General features: G+C 42.6%; 1 protein-coding gene across 1 annotated transcript in view; it reads right to left on the minus strand.

The window, feature by feature from the left end:
• Window positions 1–17,510, minus strand: part of LOC123998661 (microtubule-associated protein 6 homolog) — a 31,716-nt gene that overhangs the window by 2,468 nt on the left and 11,738 nt on the right. Inside the window, exons 2-3 of the mRNA XM_046303752.1 lie at window positions 3,680–3,899; window positions 3,009–3,241 (exon numbers count right to left, since the gene is read on the minus strand). Of these exons, the coding sequence (XP_046159708.1) occupies window positions 3,009–3,241; window positions 3,680–3,899 (453 nt within the window). The remainder of the gene's footprint in view (window positions 1–3,008; window positions 3,242–3,679; window positions 3,900–17,510) is intronic.

The following is a 17,510-nucleotide window of genomic DNA, read 5'->3' on the forward strand; positions in this document are numbered from 1 at the left end:
GCAGCAATATGCAAGCCCTTTGAAGGATGTCAGAACTCATGCCAGAATCTCTTTGATAAGCGCTAAAGAAAACCTGAAGGCAAAATTCTCTTCCATGTGGATTCACTCACTAAAGAGCATCTCATGTCTCACAAAGACAAAGACACAAAAACAATTCAACAAATACCTGCAACCACTGTTCTTTCACCCTCCTCCTCCTCCATACGTTTCAACACAAAGAACCAAGAGGACACAGCTTTTTCTGCTTTTGCATTTATTCATAATATTTCAGTAAATAGGAGCAAGCAGAGAGAAACACAAGCACGTCACAGTAAAATATTTGTGTCCAATACATTCTGTAACTTCTTTGTACCATGATTATTTTCTATTATTTTTTGTTTCTAATGCTTCAGTTAAAGATGGATAGCACCGGGTGTGCTATGTGTCAGTACTTTACATGTATGACCCCCCCCCCCCCCGACACTCCTTCCTGTGCTACGAGAGAAAGACCCCCCCGCCAACCAAAGGCTGCAAAATGCTAATGAGATGGCCCTCACCCTCCGCTCCGTGGGCACATGCTCAGTCTAAGCAGAATATGGTATGGTGGTTCATTGTGACATACTAACTCAAGACACCACCATGGCAAATGGAGAGACAACACACTCCAGTATTCAAAATGGAGGGGAGGGAGCCAGGGGGCTCTGACTAGCACAACAGATGACAACAACACAAGAGAGAGACTGGGGAGTGTGGGGTGGCCCATGACAAGCAAGTCCTGCACAGCACAATGCACTGCTCTATTGTGGTCTACGCCATCCCAGGAGTCTGAAACGCTGTTCTGGTCTTTACTACTGTCTGCTAAGACACAAGTAGACATGTGTAGTAGCCAATATAGCTCTACTGGCACTATACAACCAATATAAACCTGATTCATTTTGACATAATGAGGTTTATGTTTGTAAAACAGATCATTTTCCTTGCTCGCTCAATATATCCCATTCAAGAAACTGCATACATATGCAGAAGTATGATACAAATGTAAACCAACTATAAAATGTAGTTTCGCTGCTTGTCCTAATTCAATCAAGTCGTTCTACATTGGTAGCCTATGACTACTATATTTAGATTGCCATAGAAGGCAGCAGAGGAGAGATATATTTGGAGTTGAATGTGTTTAATATAATCTTGACATCTACACGTAATCTTCTCAATCTAATGAAATCCACACACACACACACACACACGCATGCGCACGCACACACACGCACACACACACACACACACACACACACACACACACACACACACACACACACACACACACACACACACACACACACACACACACACACACACACACACACACACACACACACACACACACACACCTGGTCCAGGGAAGAGGCCAGTTGTTTGAGGCCCGTGCTAGACAGAAACATAGAGACACCGCATGCATAAACCAAAAACAAAGACAGAAACAATATGTCCAGAAAAATAAACATTCCAAACGGCCAGCATTCAACTTACCATAACATCACAGACACATTTTTGGGGGTATGTTACAATAATGGTATTAGCAGAAGTAATTAGTGTTTTATACCCAAATAAATAGATGAATAAATAAAACAATAAATAACATATAATTATAAAACCATGAATCTGCTGAAAGAGAGAAAGAGTTTTAACTCGTATCACATCAAGCCATACACCTCTTTAGACCTCTGGGATGTGAATATTGTTGTTGGCTTCTCTCATCTGATAGTGCCATAAGGGCCTAAATAATCATGTTGGTTCCAGTCAACCATGACGCTGTGCGTGTGTGTCCTAGCTATAGCTACATAGAGAGTATATCGGCTGGGTGAAAGCATAGCTAAAGACCATAGAGCCACAATATCAAATTCCTATCGTGACTCAGTGAAATGTAATGTTGTTAAAAAGAAAATGCTGAATGTAATTATAATTGCATGATAGAAACATTTTATTCAGTGGGAATTCTCATCTGCTGTGCAAATGACTGGTCTAGTAATGCATATTAATCACGTTACAGTAACCCAGATGGCTCACAGCTTGGCAACAAGGTTGCTGAAACAAGCCCTGTCTGATCTCTAAAATACCTTGATGAATGAATTTGACTGCAAAGAGAGAGAACAATTTGAATGAGAGGGTATGACGTTGTAAATGCTGTCCTGACAATTATTTGTTCAAAACCATTCTCACATCATCCACAATCAACATAGTTATTAGGTTTACAAAATTAGACATTGCATTCAAGAATGATGGCAAAGTTGAAGCATCTTAGTAATGCCAATCTGAAACCAGACAGACTTGGGGCCCTGCTCAAGAAGACAGCATTCAGGAAATACAGAGCAGGCACAAACTCAGCCATGGATCGATACACTCAAAGCTGCGTATTTATCAAAGATTTTCAGACCGTTATCCTAGATGAGTATCTTATGTGTCTATGCATACATTTATAAATGTATCTTTGCATACATTTGAAAGTTACAGCTACAGAAATCGAGTCCAGTCACTGAGCCAATTTTCATGGTCTTCTCATTCCCCAAAATCCTTGATAAACTCAACAAAGCAATCTGTTCAGTTGGAAGATGGAAGCCAACCATACAGGCTTGCTAGTCGGTGGGCTCATGCAACAATAGCACGTGCCATTCATTGGCTAACCAGGCAGCCGGTAGCCATGGTAACCTTGAGATGGAGACGTGGCGAGAGGGGGGTGGAGGGTGGCATCGGGGAGCAGAGGAAGCGGATGAACACACCCCCTTGTTACTACGGTGATCTAATGTAATGTGAGGCGGGGAAGCAACGACATGTCATGTCACAACCCTGACATTTACTGTAACTACATCTAATTTAGCCAAGAGGCAGAGAGAAGAGAGAGAAAGAGAGTTAGAGAGAGACGAGAGAGAGGGAGAGAGACAAAACATAAAAGGGATGAGAACTTCTAATGAATTTTGCAGCCTTCGTGTTCTTTCCCCAAAGAAGAATAAAAAGTAGTGCTAAATGATTTTTACTCTTTTGCCTCAGCCAGTTTGTTGTTCATCTCTTTACTTTTCTCCTTGTCCCCCACCGCAGGCCTGGACTCAGTGGGCTGGTTCTCAGAGGTCGTCTTCTTGGTGCCCCGCAGTGCTGTGCTGCCCGGCTGCTTCTGCTCTTTGGCCTTCTTGACAGGTTTGCCGCCCTGACTAGCTACCGTGGTGCCCGCCTTTCTGGTTTTGGATCGGGGAGCACTGTTAGACCTCTCAACCTAGGCACAGGGGATCGGGGAGCACTGTTAGACCTCTCAACCTAGGCACAGGGGATCGGGGAGCACTGTTAGACCTCTCAACCTAGGCACAGGGGATCGGGGAGCACTGTTAGACCTCTCAACTTAGTCACAGGGGATCGGGGAAGATGGAGATTATTTGTATATACCATCCCCAAAGACATTAGCAGCAGGTGTAAATAACTCTGCAAAGATCTGTAACTCCTCAGTTTGATATTGTGTTTGCTTCAGTATTACTGATATGATTTGCCATCACAACGTACACAGTAAAGAGAACAGCAGCCCTCCAAGAGAAAGATTCTGTCATTACAGTGGGTTTTAAAACGCACTCTGCACGGCTGTGGTTCTGAATAGGTGATTAGCTGCATTATGGCTGTACCATGGGAGTAGTCAATAGGACATGATCTAAAACGTTCTCACCTTGGTCTCTTGTAGCCCTTTGTAGGGCTCATTGTACAGGCTGCGTATCCTCCTCCTGTCCACAGCCTTGTTGTCGTTGGGCTGCTGTTTGCCCTGCTCTCCCCTGTAGGTGGCGCTATAGCTGGTCTCCAGGCTGGTCTTCTCATCAGGGGGAAGGTACTGGGACTTGGCTCGGATCAGCTTCACTGGCTTCACATCCCTGTGGGCTTTGAACTCCGTCCTACGAGAAGAATCAGCACCAAATACACTCAGTAAAATAGCTCTCTTCACATTCCAACCTACAATCTATTTATAGAGGAGAAGGAGAGAATAGGAGAGAAGACTAAACCTGTATTGTCCCAAAGGGCAATTTGTGTTGCAGCATGTAGACATTTAAAAAACCCATGAAATATGAAGCAATCACTTACAAACAAGTACATTTACATAGAACTGTTTGGATATAGAAATAGATGTAGTGGAATGACTGGGTCTCCCCCACAGTATGAGTGAGTGAGTGTATGTAATGCATAGGAGCTGGGTGGTGACTGCGCCAGGCAGCCGGCGGCTCAGGTGTTTAATATAGTCCAGACACAGCAGTTCTTCAGAGGGTCAGCTCCATGGCTTTCACACAGAACAACCTGACCTCTAGTCTGTCTCATAGAGCGGTTCTGTACGGGACGAGCCAACCTCCAGACACATCCAAGAGCAATTAGAGATAGGCATCAAAGTGAGATATGTTCACTATCAATTCTACAGCAGGTATATAAACGAACATGTTGCTACTAATTGGAGTTTTAGATTGAACTGCCCATCATAGATAAAGTTGATTTTAAAAGTTGTAATGGATTTTGAACTCATAAAAGCAGACCTAATTTTCCATAAATGACTACATGATAGTCTTCTCACTGATGGGCATCTGAAGGCTGGGACATGACATATTAACTTCTACTCACTTAACTTATTGGAAGGTCAGGTGGAAACTTTCATTCATTATGTCTTTTATTTATTTATTTTTATTTCACCGTTATTTAACCAGGTCGGCAAGTTGAGAACAAGTTCTCATTTACAACTGTTACCTGGCCAAGATAAAGCAAAGCAGTGCGACAAAAACAACAACACAGAGTTGCACATAAACAAACGTACAGTCAATAACACAATAGAAAAATCTGTGTATAGTGTGTGCAAATGTAAAAGAGTAGGGAGGTAAGGCAATAAATAGGCCATAGAGGCAAAATAATTACAATTTAGTATTAACACTGGAGTGATAGATGTTCAGATGATGATGTGCAAGTAGACATACAGTGGGGAGAACAAGTATTTGATACACTACCGATTTTGCAGGTATTCCTACTTACAAAGCATGTAGAGGTATGTAAGTTTTATCATAGGTACACTTCAACTGTGAGAGACGGAATCTAAAACAAATATCCAGAAAATCACATTGTATGATTGTTACGTAATTAATTTGCATTTTATTGCATGACATAAGTATTTGATACATCAGAAAAGCAGAACTTAATATTTGGTACAGAAACCTTTGTTTGCAATTACAGAGATCATACGTTTCCTGTAGTTTTTGACCAGGTTTGCACACACTGCAGCAGGGATTTTGGCCCACTCCTCCATACAGACCTTCTCCAAATCCTTCAGGTTTCGGGGCTGTCGCTAGGAAGTACGGACTTTCAGCTCCCTCCAAAGATTTTCTATTGGGTTTAGGTCTGGAGACTGGCTAAGCCACTCCGGGACCTTGAGATGCTTCTTACGGAGCCACTCCTTAGTTGTCCTGGCTGTGTGTTTCGGGTCGTTGTAATGCTGGATGACCCAGCCACGACCCATCTTCAATGCTTTTACTGAGGGAAGGAGGTTGTTGGCCAAGACCTTGCGATACATGGCCCCATCCATCCTCCCCTCAATACGGTGCAGTCGTCCTGTCCGCTTTGCAGAAAAGCATCCCCAAAGAATGATGTTTCCACCTCCATGCTTCACGGTTGGGATGGTGTTCTTGGGGTTGTACTCATCATTCTTCTTCCTCCAAACACGACGAGTGGAGTTTAGAAAAAAAAGCTCTATTTTTGTCTCATCAGACCACATGGCTTTCTCCCATTCCTCCTCTGGATCATCCAGATGGTCATTGGCAAACCTCAGATGGGCCTGGACATATATATATATGCCATTTAGCAGACGCTTTTATCCAAAGCGACTTACAGTCACGACTTACAGTCATGTGTGCATACATTCTATGTATGGGTGGTCCTGGGGATCGAACCCACTACCCTGGCGTTACAAGCGCCATGCTCTACCAACTGAGCTACACAGGACCTGTGCTGGCTTGAGCAGGGGGACCTTGTGTGCGCTGCAGGATTTTAATCCATGACGGCGTAGTGTGTTACTAATGGTTTTCTTTGAGACTATGGTCCCAGCTCTCTTCAAGACATTGACCAGGTCCTGCCGTGTAGTTCTGGGCTGATTCCTCACCTTCCTCATGATCATTGATGCCCCACGAGGTGAGATCTTGCATGGAGCCCCAGACCGAGGATGATTGACTGTCATCTTGAACTTCTTCCATTTTCTAATAATTGCGCCAACAGTTGTTGCCTTCTCACCAAGCTATTGCCTATTGCCTTGTAGCCCATCACAGCCTTGTGCAGGTCTACAATTGTTATCCCCGATGTCCTTTTCAGCTCTCTGGTCTTGGCCATTGTGGAGAGGTTGGAGTCTGTTTGATTGAGTGTGTGGACAGGTGTCTTTTATACAGGTAACGAGTTCAAACAGGTGCAGTTAATACAGGTAATGAGTGGAGAACAGGAGGGATTCTTAAAGAAAAACTAACAGGTCTGTGAGAGCCGGAATTCTTACTGGTTGGTCGGTGATCAAATACTTATGTCATGCAATAAAATGCAAATGAATTACTTAAAAATCATACAATGTGATTTTCAGGATTTTTGTTTTAGATTCCGTCTCTCACAGTTGAAGTGTACCTATGATAAAGATTTACAGACCTCTACATGCTTTGTAAGTAGGAAAACCTGCAAAATCAGCAGTGTATTAAATACTTGTTCTCCCCACTGTACTGGGGTGCAAAAGAGCAAGAAGATAAATAACAATATGGGGATGAGGTAGTTGTGTGTGCTATTTACAGAATGGATGTATGAAGGTACAGTGATCGGTAAGCTGCTCTGACAGCTGATGCTTAAAGTTAAAGAGGGAGATATAAGTCTCCAGCTTCAGTGATTTTTACAATTCGTTCCAGTCATTAGCAGCAGAGAACTGGAAGGAAAGGCGGCCATAGGAAGTGTTGGCTTTGGGGATGACCAGTAAAATATACCTGCTGGAGCGCATGCTATGGGAGGGTGTTGCTATGGTGACCAGTGAGCTGAGATAAGGTGTGGCTTTACCAAGCAAAGACTTATAGATGACCTGGAGCCATTGGGTTTGGCGACGAATATGTAGCGAGGGCCAGCTAACGAGAGCATACAGGTCGCAGTGGTGGGTAATATATGGGGCATTAGTGACAAAACGACGGCACTGTGATAGACTACATCCAGTTTGCTGAGTAGAGTGTTGGAGGCTATTTTGTAAATTAAATTGGATTTGTTGCGAAATAGGATGCCGATTCTAGATTTAATTTTGGATTGGATGCTTAATGTGAGTCTGGAAGGAGAGTTTACAGTCTAACCAGAAACCTAGGTATTTGTAGTTGTCCACATATTCTAAGTCAGAACTGTCCAGAGTAGTGATGCCAGTCGGGCGGGCGGGTGTGGGCAGCAATCGGTTGAAGAGCATGCATTTAGTTTTACTAGCATTTAAAAGCTAGAAAAAACTTCCTCATCCCTTTCCCACTGCTCCTTCATACTATCTTACCAGTGTATAAAACGTTTACATTTTTCTTCCAGTTGATTTGGCTTTTCACAGTGTATTTCCTTCCTTGTCAATGTCCATTGTTCATGTGACTAAGGTGGCAAACACCAAATGACAACAGATGACTCCCGCCCTGGTCCCTGGACAAGGACAAACTACCTGTCAAGGCTCTCCAGTGACCCCACTCTGTGCAGCAGGAGACCCCAACCCCGGCACAACCACACAACACACACCAAGAGAATAAAATACCACAGTGAAAACTTAAATGTTCCCTTTGTGAACTACAGCAGTGAAGGGAGGGGGGATTAGGTAACACTATTACTGGCCTGGATAGAGGAAGCAGCCCAGGCAGGCTCAAGTACTACAGACTAGGGTTGCACATTTTGGGGCATAATAAGAGGTGGAAACTTTCTGTGGGAATTAATGGGAATATATGGGAATTAACGGGAATATATGGAAATTAATATTAATACCATTTAAATGTAGATGTTTTATTGCATTGGATATATTTACCATATCATATGGAGACAGAAACATACACCTTTTACCTTATCAAAAGTAGACATAATTGCAAATGATTAAATCCTTCCAATAGAAATAAAAATAACAATTTAGTTACGAATTGAACTTTAATTAAATGAGTTGACTCTTCACAGGGGATGATTTCACTGAACAACAAAAGAAAGGGGATTATTGAATGATCCCCAATGATCCATCGCATCTCCCAAAAACATTTTCAACATACATCTGTTAAATGATAGTCTTGAAACTAAAGCTTTGGTTGTCTTCCTCTCAGGCTTCCATGTCTTCTGCCTGGACCTCCTCAATGTCCACCTCCTGAACATCAGACTCTGAGGCCTCATCTTCAGTGTCACTTTCCAACCTTGTTGAAGATGGCTCGCTTTGAGGCTCAAAAAGCCTAAAATTTTCCTGGATGGCCACCAATTTTTCAACCAATTGGTCAGCCTGTTGTGTGCTTTGGTGTGTGTTCCCAATCAAGGACCAGTTGCGCTTTGAGGTGGCTGATGTTGGTGGGATTTGGAGGATGATGGAGGCAACAGGGGAAAGAGCCTCAGATCCACAAAGTCCCTTCCACCAGGTGGCTGATGAGATATGTTGGCACGACTGCCATATTGCATCTCCATCCCAAAGCCTTTTCTTGGAAATGTACTTCACCAGACTGCCAAGAACCTTGCCCTCATCCAGGTAAAAGTGGCGAGACACGATAGTGATGAAACCATAGGCCTTGTTGATCTCTGCACCAGACATGATGCGCTTGCCAGCATAGTTGGGGTCCATCATGTACACTGCGGTCTGTATGGGCTTCAGGCAGAAGTCTTCACGCTTTTTGATGTATTTCAGAACTGCAGTTTCCTCTGCTTGGAGCAACAGTGAAGTGGGCAGGGCAGTATGGATTTCTTCTCTTCTCTTGTCACCCTTAATCTGTGCAATGGCTACTGCTATAGGTTTCAGGTGTTTCAGGCTGCTTACCACTCTCTCCCAAAATACATCATCCAGGAGGATCCTCTTGATGGGGCTGTCCATATCGGCAGACTGTGATATGGCCATTTCTTGGAGAGACTCCTTCCCCTCCAGGAGACTGTCAAACATGATGACAACACCATCCCAATGGGTATTGCTGGGCAGCTTCAATCTGGTGTTCTTATTCTTCTCACTTTGCTAGGTGAGGTAGATTGCTGCTATAACTTGATGACCCTTCACATACCTAACCATTTCCTTGGATCTCTTGTGATCTCTTTTCAGTGCCATGATGTCCTTGAGGAGCAGATTCAATGGATGAGCAGCACAGCCAATGGGTGTGATGTGAGGATAGGACTCCTCCTCTTTAGACCAAGCAGCCTTCATGTTCACAGCATTGTCTGTCACCGGTGCAAATACCTTCTGTGGTCTAAGGTCATTGATGACTGCATTCAGCTCATATGCAATGTAGAGACTGTTGTGTCTGTTGTCCCTTGTGTCTGTGATTTTGTAGAATACTAGTTGAGGGGTAGAAATGATGTAGTTAATTATTCCTTGCCCACAAACATTCGACCACCCATCAGAAATGATTGCAATACAGTCTGCTTTCTCTATCATTTGCTTGACCTTCACTTGAACTCTGTTGATCTCTGAATCTAGCAAATGAGTAGATAAAGCATGACTGGTTGGAGGGTGTATGATGGGCGAAAAGAATTAATTCAGAAATCTATTCCAATACACATTGCCTGTGAGCGTCAGAGGTAAACCAGTTGCATACACAGCTCGAGCAAGACATTTATCAGCATTTGTCTGACTAAGTTTCTCCATTGAGTAAAAAAAACTTCTGATTCCAGGAGGACCATGAGCTGTTGCTATCGATAAGGTGTCTGATTCATCATTTTCACCTCGAATAGAAGTAGATTCAATTTTGTCAGAGGTTGCTTCTTGTGAGCGCTGAGGGAACTTTATGCACTTGGCCAGATTATTCTGCATCTTAGTTGCATTCTTCACATATGATATGACACAGTATTTGGAAATGTACACCGCTTTTTCTTCTACATTAGCTGCAGTGAAATGTCTCCACACATCAGATAGTGCCCGTGGCATTTTCCTGTAAAGATTAGAGAAACATGAGTAAAAAAAAAAAAATACAATTCCATGTACAGATAAATAATTAAGCAGTTAGATTAACCAACTCCTTTGTAAGATAAATGTTTTAAAATGAAACATATGGAAACAGGTGAACAGGTAACACTCCTCAGTTAGCAGGCTCAAGCAAGCTAAAACCCACATGGGAGAAAAAACTAAATAGCAGAAATTGTTAACAAGTTAGAAATTATTTAAAACACACTTTGCTGTAGGCTGAGTGTTTACTAGATACTAGAAGAAAATGTAGTCTATTTCAGAAGAACAGAATAGAATACTCTGAGTTGTCATTATGTTAGGTCCTGATCTGGCTATGCCATATGGCTGTGGGCTATACAATTAATTTAGCAGACAAGATTTGTTGGGCTATATGGTTTGATTTTTAATACATTCTAAGGCTGCATAATGCGTCTCTAATGATGATTTGAAAAAAGTCACATGAAATGCATGAGCTCTGCTTAGTTTTTTTGTACAGGCTGTACACACTTCATCAGTCTCTCATTCACAATTTGACAAACACTTGATAAGGCCTCAAATTTCCTGGCTGTATCCCCTTTGTGTGGCCGTAATGCACCCTAAAACAATCCATGCCTTTTGCAGCCAGTGGCCATTGTGCCCTTGGGCTGAATATAACAATTATAAATCCCTTCTCCCGGCCGCGTGCCGAAGCACATCTCACTTCAATGGCTATCTGTCACGTGATTGGATCTTTATCACAAGCTACAAGTGAAGACCGACACATCTGGGATGCAACTGCGCACATGTCCTTATCCAATTCCGAGGTGCATATTGAACATATTGGAAAAACTGTTCACATTTACTTTTCGTCAGCCAATGAGATGAGCAGGCCTAACGAACAGCAAAATCACTAATCTATGTCAATCTACTTTGCGCCATAGTACAAAAGTTTACCTATTTTATTCTGTACGAGAAATAAATATTCTAAACATAGTCTGGGACAGTTGTGGGATACGATAGATTCCAAATGATAAAAACCACTAGCATCAAAAAAAACTTCTTTAAGCATTGATCCTGACGCAACAGATAAGAATGGTTAGTTTAAAATGTCGGTAAACTATTAGGCTATTTCTTCACATAAGCACACCAATGCGCACACGGCAGTGTTCCATTAGCCAGAAAACACCATTCTCAAAAGTGACCACAAATGCAATTATGCATGTAATGCTTTTATTATAAAGGTGTCTCGAATTAGGTGAAAATGTTCTTCCCCAAACTTGAAACTCACACACTGCGTACAGTATGTACTTTATGCCAGTTAGGCTCTACACCCATTGTAAAGCAGATGAATGTGCTTCATTTTAAGAAGTTATTTGGTGACTTTAGTTGTGATACAAACCTTATCAAAACATATAGGCCTATGGTCTAGGCTACATGAGGTGTGTGACTATGATTAGAAAAAGTTGCAAAATAAGGCATGTGCTGTTTTTTTCCTTAAGCTGGACATCATTCACAAGTGACAATATATAATTCACAAGTCTAATACTGTCACGTCTGCTCCTGCTCCTCCCCTCCGGTGTACAACATCGCCAGAGTACTAAACACCTGGGATTCATCATTACGCACACCTGGCACTCATCATTCCGCACACCTGTGAATCATTATGATTCACATCTGGACTCCATTACCTTCATAATTTCCTCCCCTTTATATGTCACTCTCCCAGGTTCACTCACCAGTTGGTATTGTTCTTGTCTTGGCGTTATTGTGTTCTTGGTTTTGTGGTTTTATTAAAACGTTATACCTGTACCTGCTTCCGAATCACTGCCCCATCATTACACCATTAGACTATTTTTGATTTATGCTTGTCTTTACATATACTAAATAATATATGTGTGAATTTGTATTTATTTAGAATGGACCATTATCAAGCACCTGTCTCGAAGCAGGGGGAAAATACATGTTATCTATGCACTTAAATAGCGAACGTGTCACGACTTCCACCGAAGTCAGTTCCTCTCCATGTTGTGGTGGCGTTCAACGGTCGGCGTCGCCGATCTTCTAGCCATCGTCGTTCCACTTTTAATTTTCCATTTGTTTTGTTTTGTTTTCCTACACACCTGGTGTGCATTTCCCTCATTAATTGTTGTGTATTTAACCCTCTGTACCCCCCATGTCTTTGTGTGAAATTGTTTGTGGTAAGTGCTTGTGCACATGTTTACTGGTGCGCGACGGGTTTGTTATTCTTTATGCCGTTGGTTTTGCAATTAAACTGCTCCGCCTATTCCCTAGTTCTGCTCTCCTGCGTCTGACTTCCCTGCCACCAGTTACGCACCCTTTACAGAACGGGAGACGCGTTTCCCGTGTGGAACGATGTGCCCTGAGAGTCGGGAAGCAAGTTCAGGGAGTGAGTGTCTTAATAAATTCCACAAAATAAGAAACACGAAAAATGCAAAGACATGACACAGGAACAGAAACAATAACGCCTGGGGAAAGAACCTAAGGGAGTGACATATATGCAGTTGAAGTCGGAGGTTTAAATACACCTTAGCCAAATACGTCTAAACTCAGTTTTTCACAATTCCTGACATTTAATCCAAGTAAAAATTCCCTGTCTTAGGTCAGTTGGATCACCACTTTATTTTAAGAATGTGAAATGTCAGAATAATAGTAGAAAGAATGATTTATTTCAGCTTTATTTCTTTCATCACATTCCCAGTGGGTCAGAAGTTTACATACACTCAATTACCATTTGGTAGCATTGCCTTCAAATTGTTTAACTTGGGTCAAACGATTCGGGTAGCCTTCCATAAGATGTGTGAATTTCGGCCCATTCCTCCTGACAGAGCTGGTGTAACTGAGTCAGGTTTGTAGGCCTCCTTGCTCGCGCACGCCTTTTCAGTTCTGCCCACACATTTTCTATAGGATTGAGGTCAAGGCTTTGTGATGGCCACTCCAATACCTTGACTTTGTTGTCCTTAAGCCATTTTGCCACAACTTTGGAGGTATGCTTGGGGTCATTGTCTATTTGGAAGACCCATTTATGACCAAGCTTTAACTTCCTGACTGATGACTTGAGATGTTACTTCAATATATCCACGTAATTTTCCTACCTCATGATGCCATCTATTTTGTGAAGTGCACCAGTCCCTCCTGCAGCAAAGCACCCCCACAACATGATGCAGCCACCACCGTGCTTCACGGTTGGGATGGTGTTCTTCGGCTTGCAAGCCAACCCCTTTTTCCTCCAAACATAACGATGGTCATTATGGCCAAACAGTTCTATTTTTGTTTCATCAGACCAGAGGACATTTCTCCAAAAATAACAATATTTGTCCCCATGTGCAGTTGCACACCGTAGTCTTGCTTTTTTATGGTGGTTTTGGATCAGTGGCTTCTTCCTTGTTGAGTGGCCTTTCAGGTGATGTCGATATAGGACTGTTTCCTACTGTTTGTACATGTTTCCTCCAGCATCTTCACAAGGTCCTTTGCTGTTGTTCTGGGATTGATTTGCACTTTTTGCACCAAAGTAAGTTCATCTCTAGGAAACAGAACGCGTCTCTTCCTGAGTGGTATGACGGCTGTGTGGTCCCATGGTGTTTATACTTGCGTACTATTGTTTGTACAGATGAACGTGGTACCTTCAGGCGTTTGGAAATTGCTCCCAAGGATGAACCAGACTTGTGGAGGCCTACAATTTTATTCTGAGGTCTTGGCTGAAATACATCCACAGGTACAACTTCAATTGTCTCAAATGATGTCAATTATTCTAGCAGAAACTTCTAAAGCCATGACATAATTTTCAGGAATTTTAAAGCTGTTTAAAGGCACAGTCAACTTAGTGTATGTAAACTTCTGACCCACTGGAATTGTAATACAGTGAATTATAAGTGAAATAATCTGTCTGTAAACAATTTTTGGAAAAATGACTTGTGTCATGCACAAAGTAGATGTTCTAACCAACTTGCCAAAACTCTAGTTTGTTAACAAGAAATTTGCAGAGTGGTTGATAAATGAATTTTAATGACTCAAACCTAAGTGTATGTAAACTTCCAACTTCAACTGTATATAGGGAAGGTAACCGGGGAGGTGATGAAGTCCAGGTGAGTCTGATGCGCAGGTGCGCGTAACGATGGTGACAGGTGTGCGCAATAACAAGCATCCTGGTGACTTAGAGACCGAAGAGGGAGCACACGTGACATTGTGGTTCCTTTAAATGGCAGACAGTTAGGCTATACTCCTGTTTCTAAAGAGAAGCAATGTGCTTAATATTTGGAAAGTTTATAAATCAACATATAGTAGGCCTAGCTTAAAGAAAACTGATGGGATTATCTTTTTAATAGAGGCCATAACTCTGTTTTCTCCTGCAATTACATAGCCTATAGAAATGTTGCACAACATGAGCTCATGGGCTCTCATGAAGTGTTTGATTAGATTTTCAATAACATTTGCATTGATGTCAGAGTGATTAGAGGAACAATATAGTGCTGAGTACCAGGCTGTTAGCAAGTTTTAGTAGGCTAGTTGTAACGGCGTTCGTCTGTTGAAAGAAGAGAGTATTTGAAAGAACAGTGTATTTGATACACTGCCGATTTGGCAGGTTTTCCTACTTACAAAGCATGTAGAGGTCTGTAATTTTTATCATAGGTACACTTCAACTGTGAGAGACGGAATCTAAAACAAAAATCCAGAAAATCGCATTGTATGATTTTTAAGTAATTAATTAGCATTTTATTGCATGACATAAGTATTTGATACATCAGAAAAGCAGAACTTAATATTTGGTACAGAAACCTTTGTTTGCAATTACAGAGATCATACGTTTCCTGTAGTTCTTGACCAGGTTTGCACACACTGCAGCAGGGATTTTGGCCCACTCCTCCATACAGACCTTGTCCAGATCATTCAGGTTTCGGGGCTGTCGCTGGGCAATACGGACTTTCAGCTCCCTCCAAATATTTTCTATTGGGTTCAGGTCTGGAGACTGGCTAGGCCACTCCAGGACCTTGAGATGCTTCATACAGAGCCACTCCTTAGTTGCCCTGGCTGTGTGTTTCGGGTCGTTGTCATGCTGGAAGACCCAGCCACGACCCATCTTCAATGCTCTTACTGAGGGAAGGAGGTTGTTGGCCAAGATCTCGCGATACATGGCACCATCCATCCTCCCCTCAATACGATGCAGTCGTCCTGTCCCCTTTGCAGAAGAGCATCCCCAAAGAATGACGTTTCCACCTCCATGCTTCACGGGTGGGATGGTGTTCTTGGGGTTGTACTCATCCTTCTTCTTCCTCCAAACACGATGAGTGGAGTTTAGACCAAAAAGCTCTATTTTTATCTCATCAGACCACATGGCCTTCTCCCATTCCTCCTCTGGATCATCCAGATGGTCATTGGCAAAGTTCAGATGGGCCTGGACATGTGCTAGCTTGAGCAGGGGGACCTTGTGTGCGCTGCAGGATTTTAATCCATGACGGCGTAGTGTATTACTAATGGTTTTCTTTGAGACTGTGGTCCCAGCTCTCTTCAGGTCATTGACCAGGTCCTGCCGTGTAGTTCTGTGCTGATCCCTCACCTTCCTCATGATCATTGATGCCCCACGAGGTGAGATCTTGCATGGAGCCCCAGACCGAGGGTGATTGACTGTCATCTTGAAATTCTTCCATTTTCTAATAATTGCGCCAACAGTTGTTGCCAACTCACCAAGCTGCTTGCCTATTGTCCTGTAGCCCATGCCAGCCTTGTGCAGGTCTACAATTTATCCCTGATGTCCTTACACAGCTCTCTGGTCTTGGCCATTGTGGTTGAGGTTGGAGTCTATTTGATTGAGTGTGTGGACAGATGTCTTTTATACAGGTAACGAGTTCAAACAGGTGCAGTTAATACAGGTAATGAGTGGAGAACAGGAGGGATTCTTAAAGAAAAACTAACAGGTCTGAAAGAGACGGAATTCTTACTGGTTGGTAGGTGATCAAATACTTATGTCATGCAATAAAATGCTAATTAATTACTCACAGTTGAATTGTAACTATGATAAAAATGACAGACATGCTTTGTAAGTAGGAAACACTTGCCGATTTTGCAGGTTATCAAATACTTGTTCTCCCCACTGTATGTACAGAGTAACGCTTCCTTTTGTATGGCATGTTTATATGGAAAGTTATGTTTTATTTATTTAACTAGGCAAGTCATTTAAGAACAAGTTCTTATTTACAATGATGGCCTACCAAAAGGCAAAAGGCTTCCTGCGGGGACGGGCTGGGATAAAAAACGAAGAAAGTTTTACAAAACGCACATCACGACAAGAGAGACACCACAACACTACATAAAGAGAGACCTATGACAACAACATAGCAAGGCAGCAACACATGACAACACAGCATGGTAGCAACACAACATGGCAACAACATGGCAGAAACACAACATGGCAGCAGCACAAAACAGGGTGTAAACATTATTTGACACAGACAACAGCACAAAGGGCAAGAAGGCAGAGACAACAATACATCACGTGAAGCAGCCACAACTGTCAGTAAGAGTGTCCTTGATTGAGTCTTTGCATGAAGAGATTGAGATAAAACTGCAGCTAGTTTCAGTCGCGAGCTGCAACAAACTGAAAAAAGGAGCAACCTTTAACAGAATGTGACTGGCAGAACAGTTGTTGTATGTGGAGGGTGAGGACTGCAGTTGGTATCTCATATAGGGGGGAAGGGGGCCTACGAGGATTTTATAAATAAGCATCAACCAGTGGGTCTTGCGATGGGTATACAGAGATGACCAATTTACAGAAGAGTATAGAGTGCAGTGATGTGTCCTATAAGGAGCATTTGTGGCAAGTATGATGGCAGAATGGGAAAGTAAATCTAGCCGCTCGAGAGCACCCTTACCTGCCGATCTATAAACTATGTCTCTGTAATCTAGCATGGGTAGGATGGTCATCTGAATCAGGGTTAGTTTGGCAGCTGGGGTGAAAGAGGAGTGATTACGATAGAGGAAACCAAGTCTAGATTTAACCTTAGCCTACAGCTTTGATATGTGCTGAGAGAAGGACAGTGTACCGTCTAGCCATACTCCCAAGTACTTGTATGAGGTGACTACCTCAAGCTCTAAACCCTCAGAGGTAGTAATCCCACTGGTGGGGGGAAGGGCATTCTTCTTATCAAACCACATGACCTTTGTTTTTGGAGGTGTTGAGAACAAGGTTAAAGGCAGAGAAAGCTTGTTGGACACTAAGACAGCTTTGTTGTAGAGCGTTTAACACAACATCCGGGGAAGGGCTAGCTGAGTATAAGACTGTATCAGCTGCATATGGATGGATGAGAAAGCTTCCTACTACCTGAGTTCTGTTGTTGATGTAAATTGACAAGAGTGTGGGGCCTAGGATCAAGTCTTGGGGTACTCCCTTGGTGACAGG

Source organism: Oncorhynchus gorbuscha, linkage group LG16, assembly GCF_021184085.1.
Source record: "Oncorhynchus gorbuscha isolate QuinsamMale2020 ecotype Even-year linkage group LG16, OgorEven_v1.0, whole genome shotgun sequence".
In the NCBI taxonomy this organism is placed as follows: domain Eukaryota; kingdom Metazoa; phylum Chordata; class Actinopteri; order Salmoniformes; family Salmonidae; genus Oncorhynchus; species Oncorhynchus gorbuscha.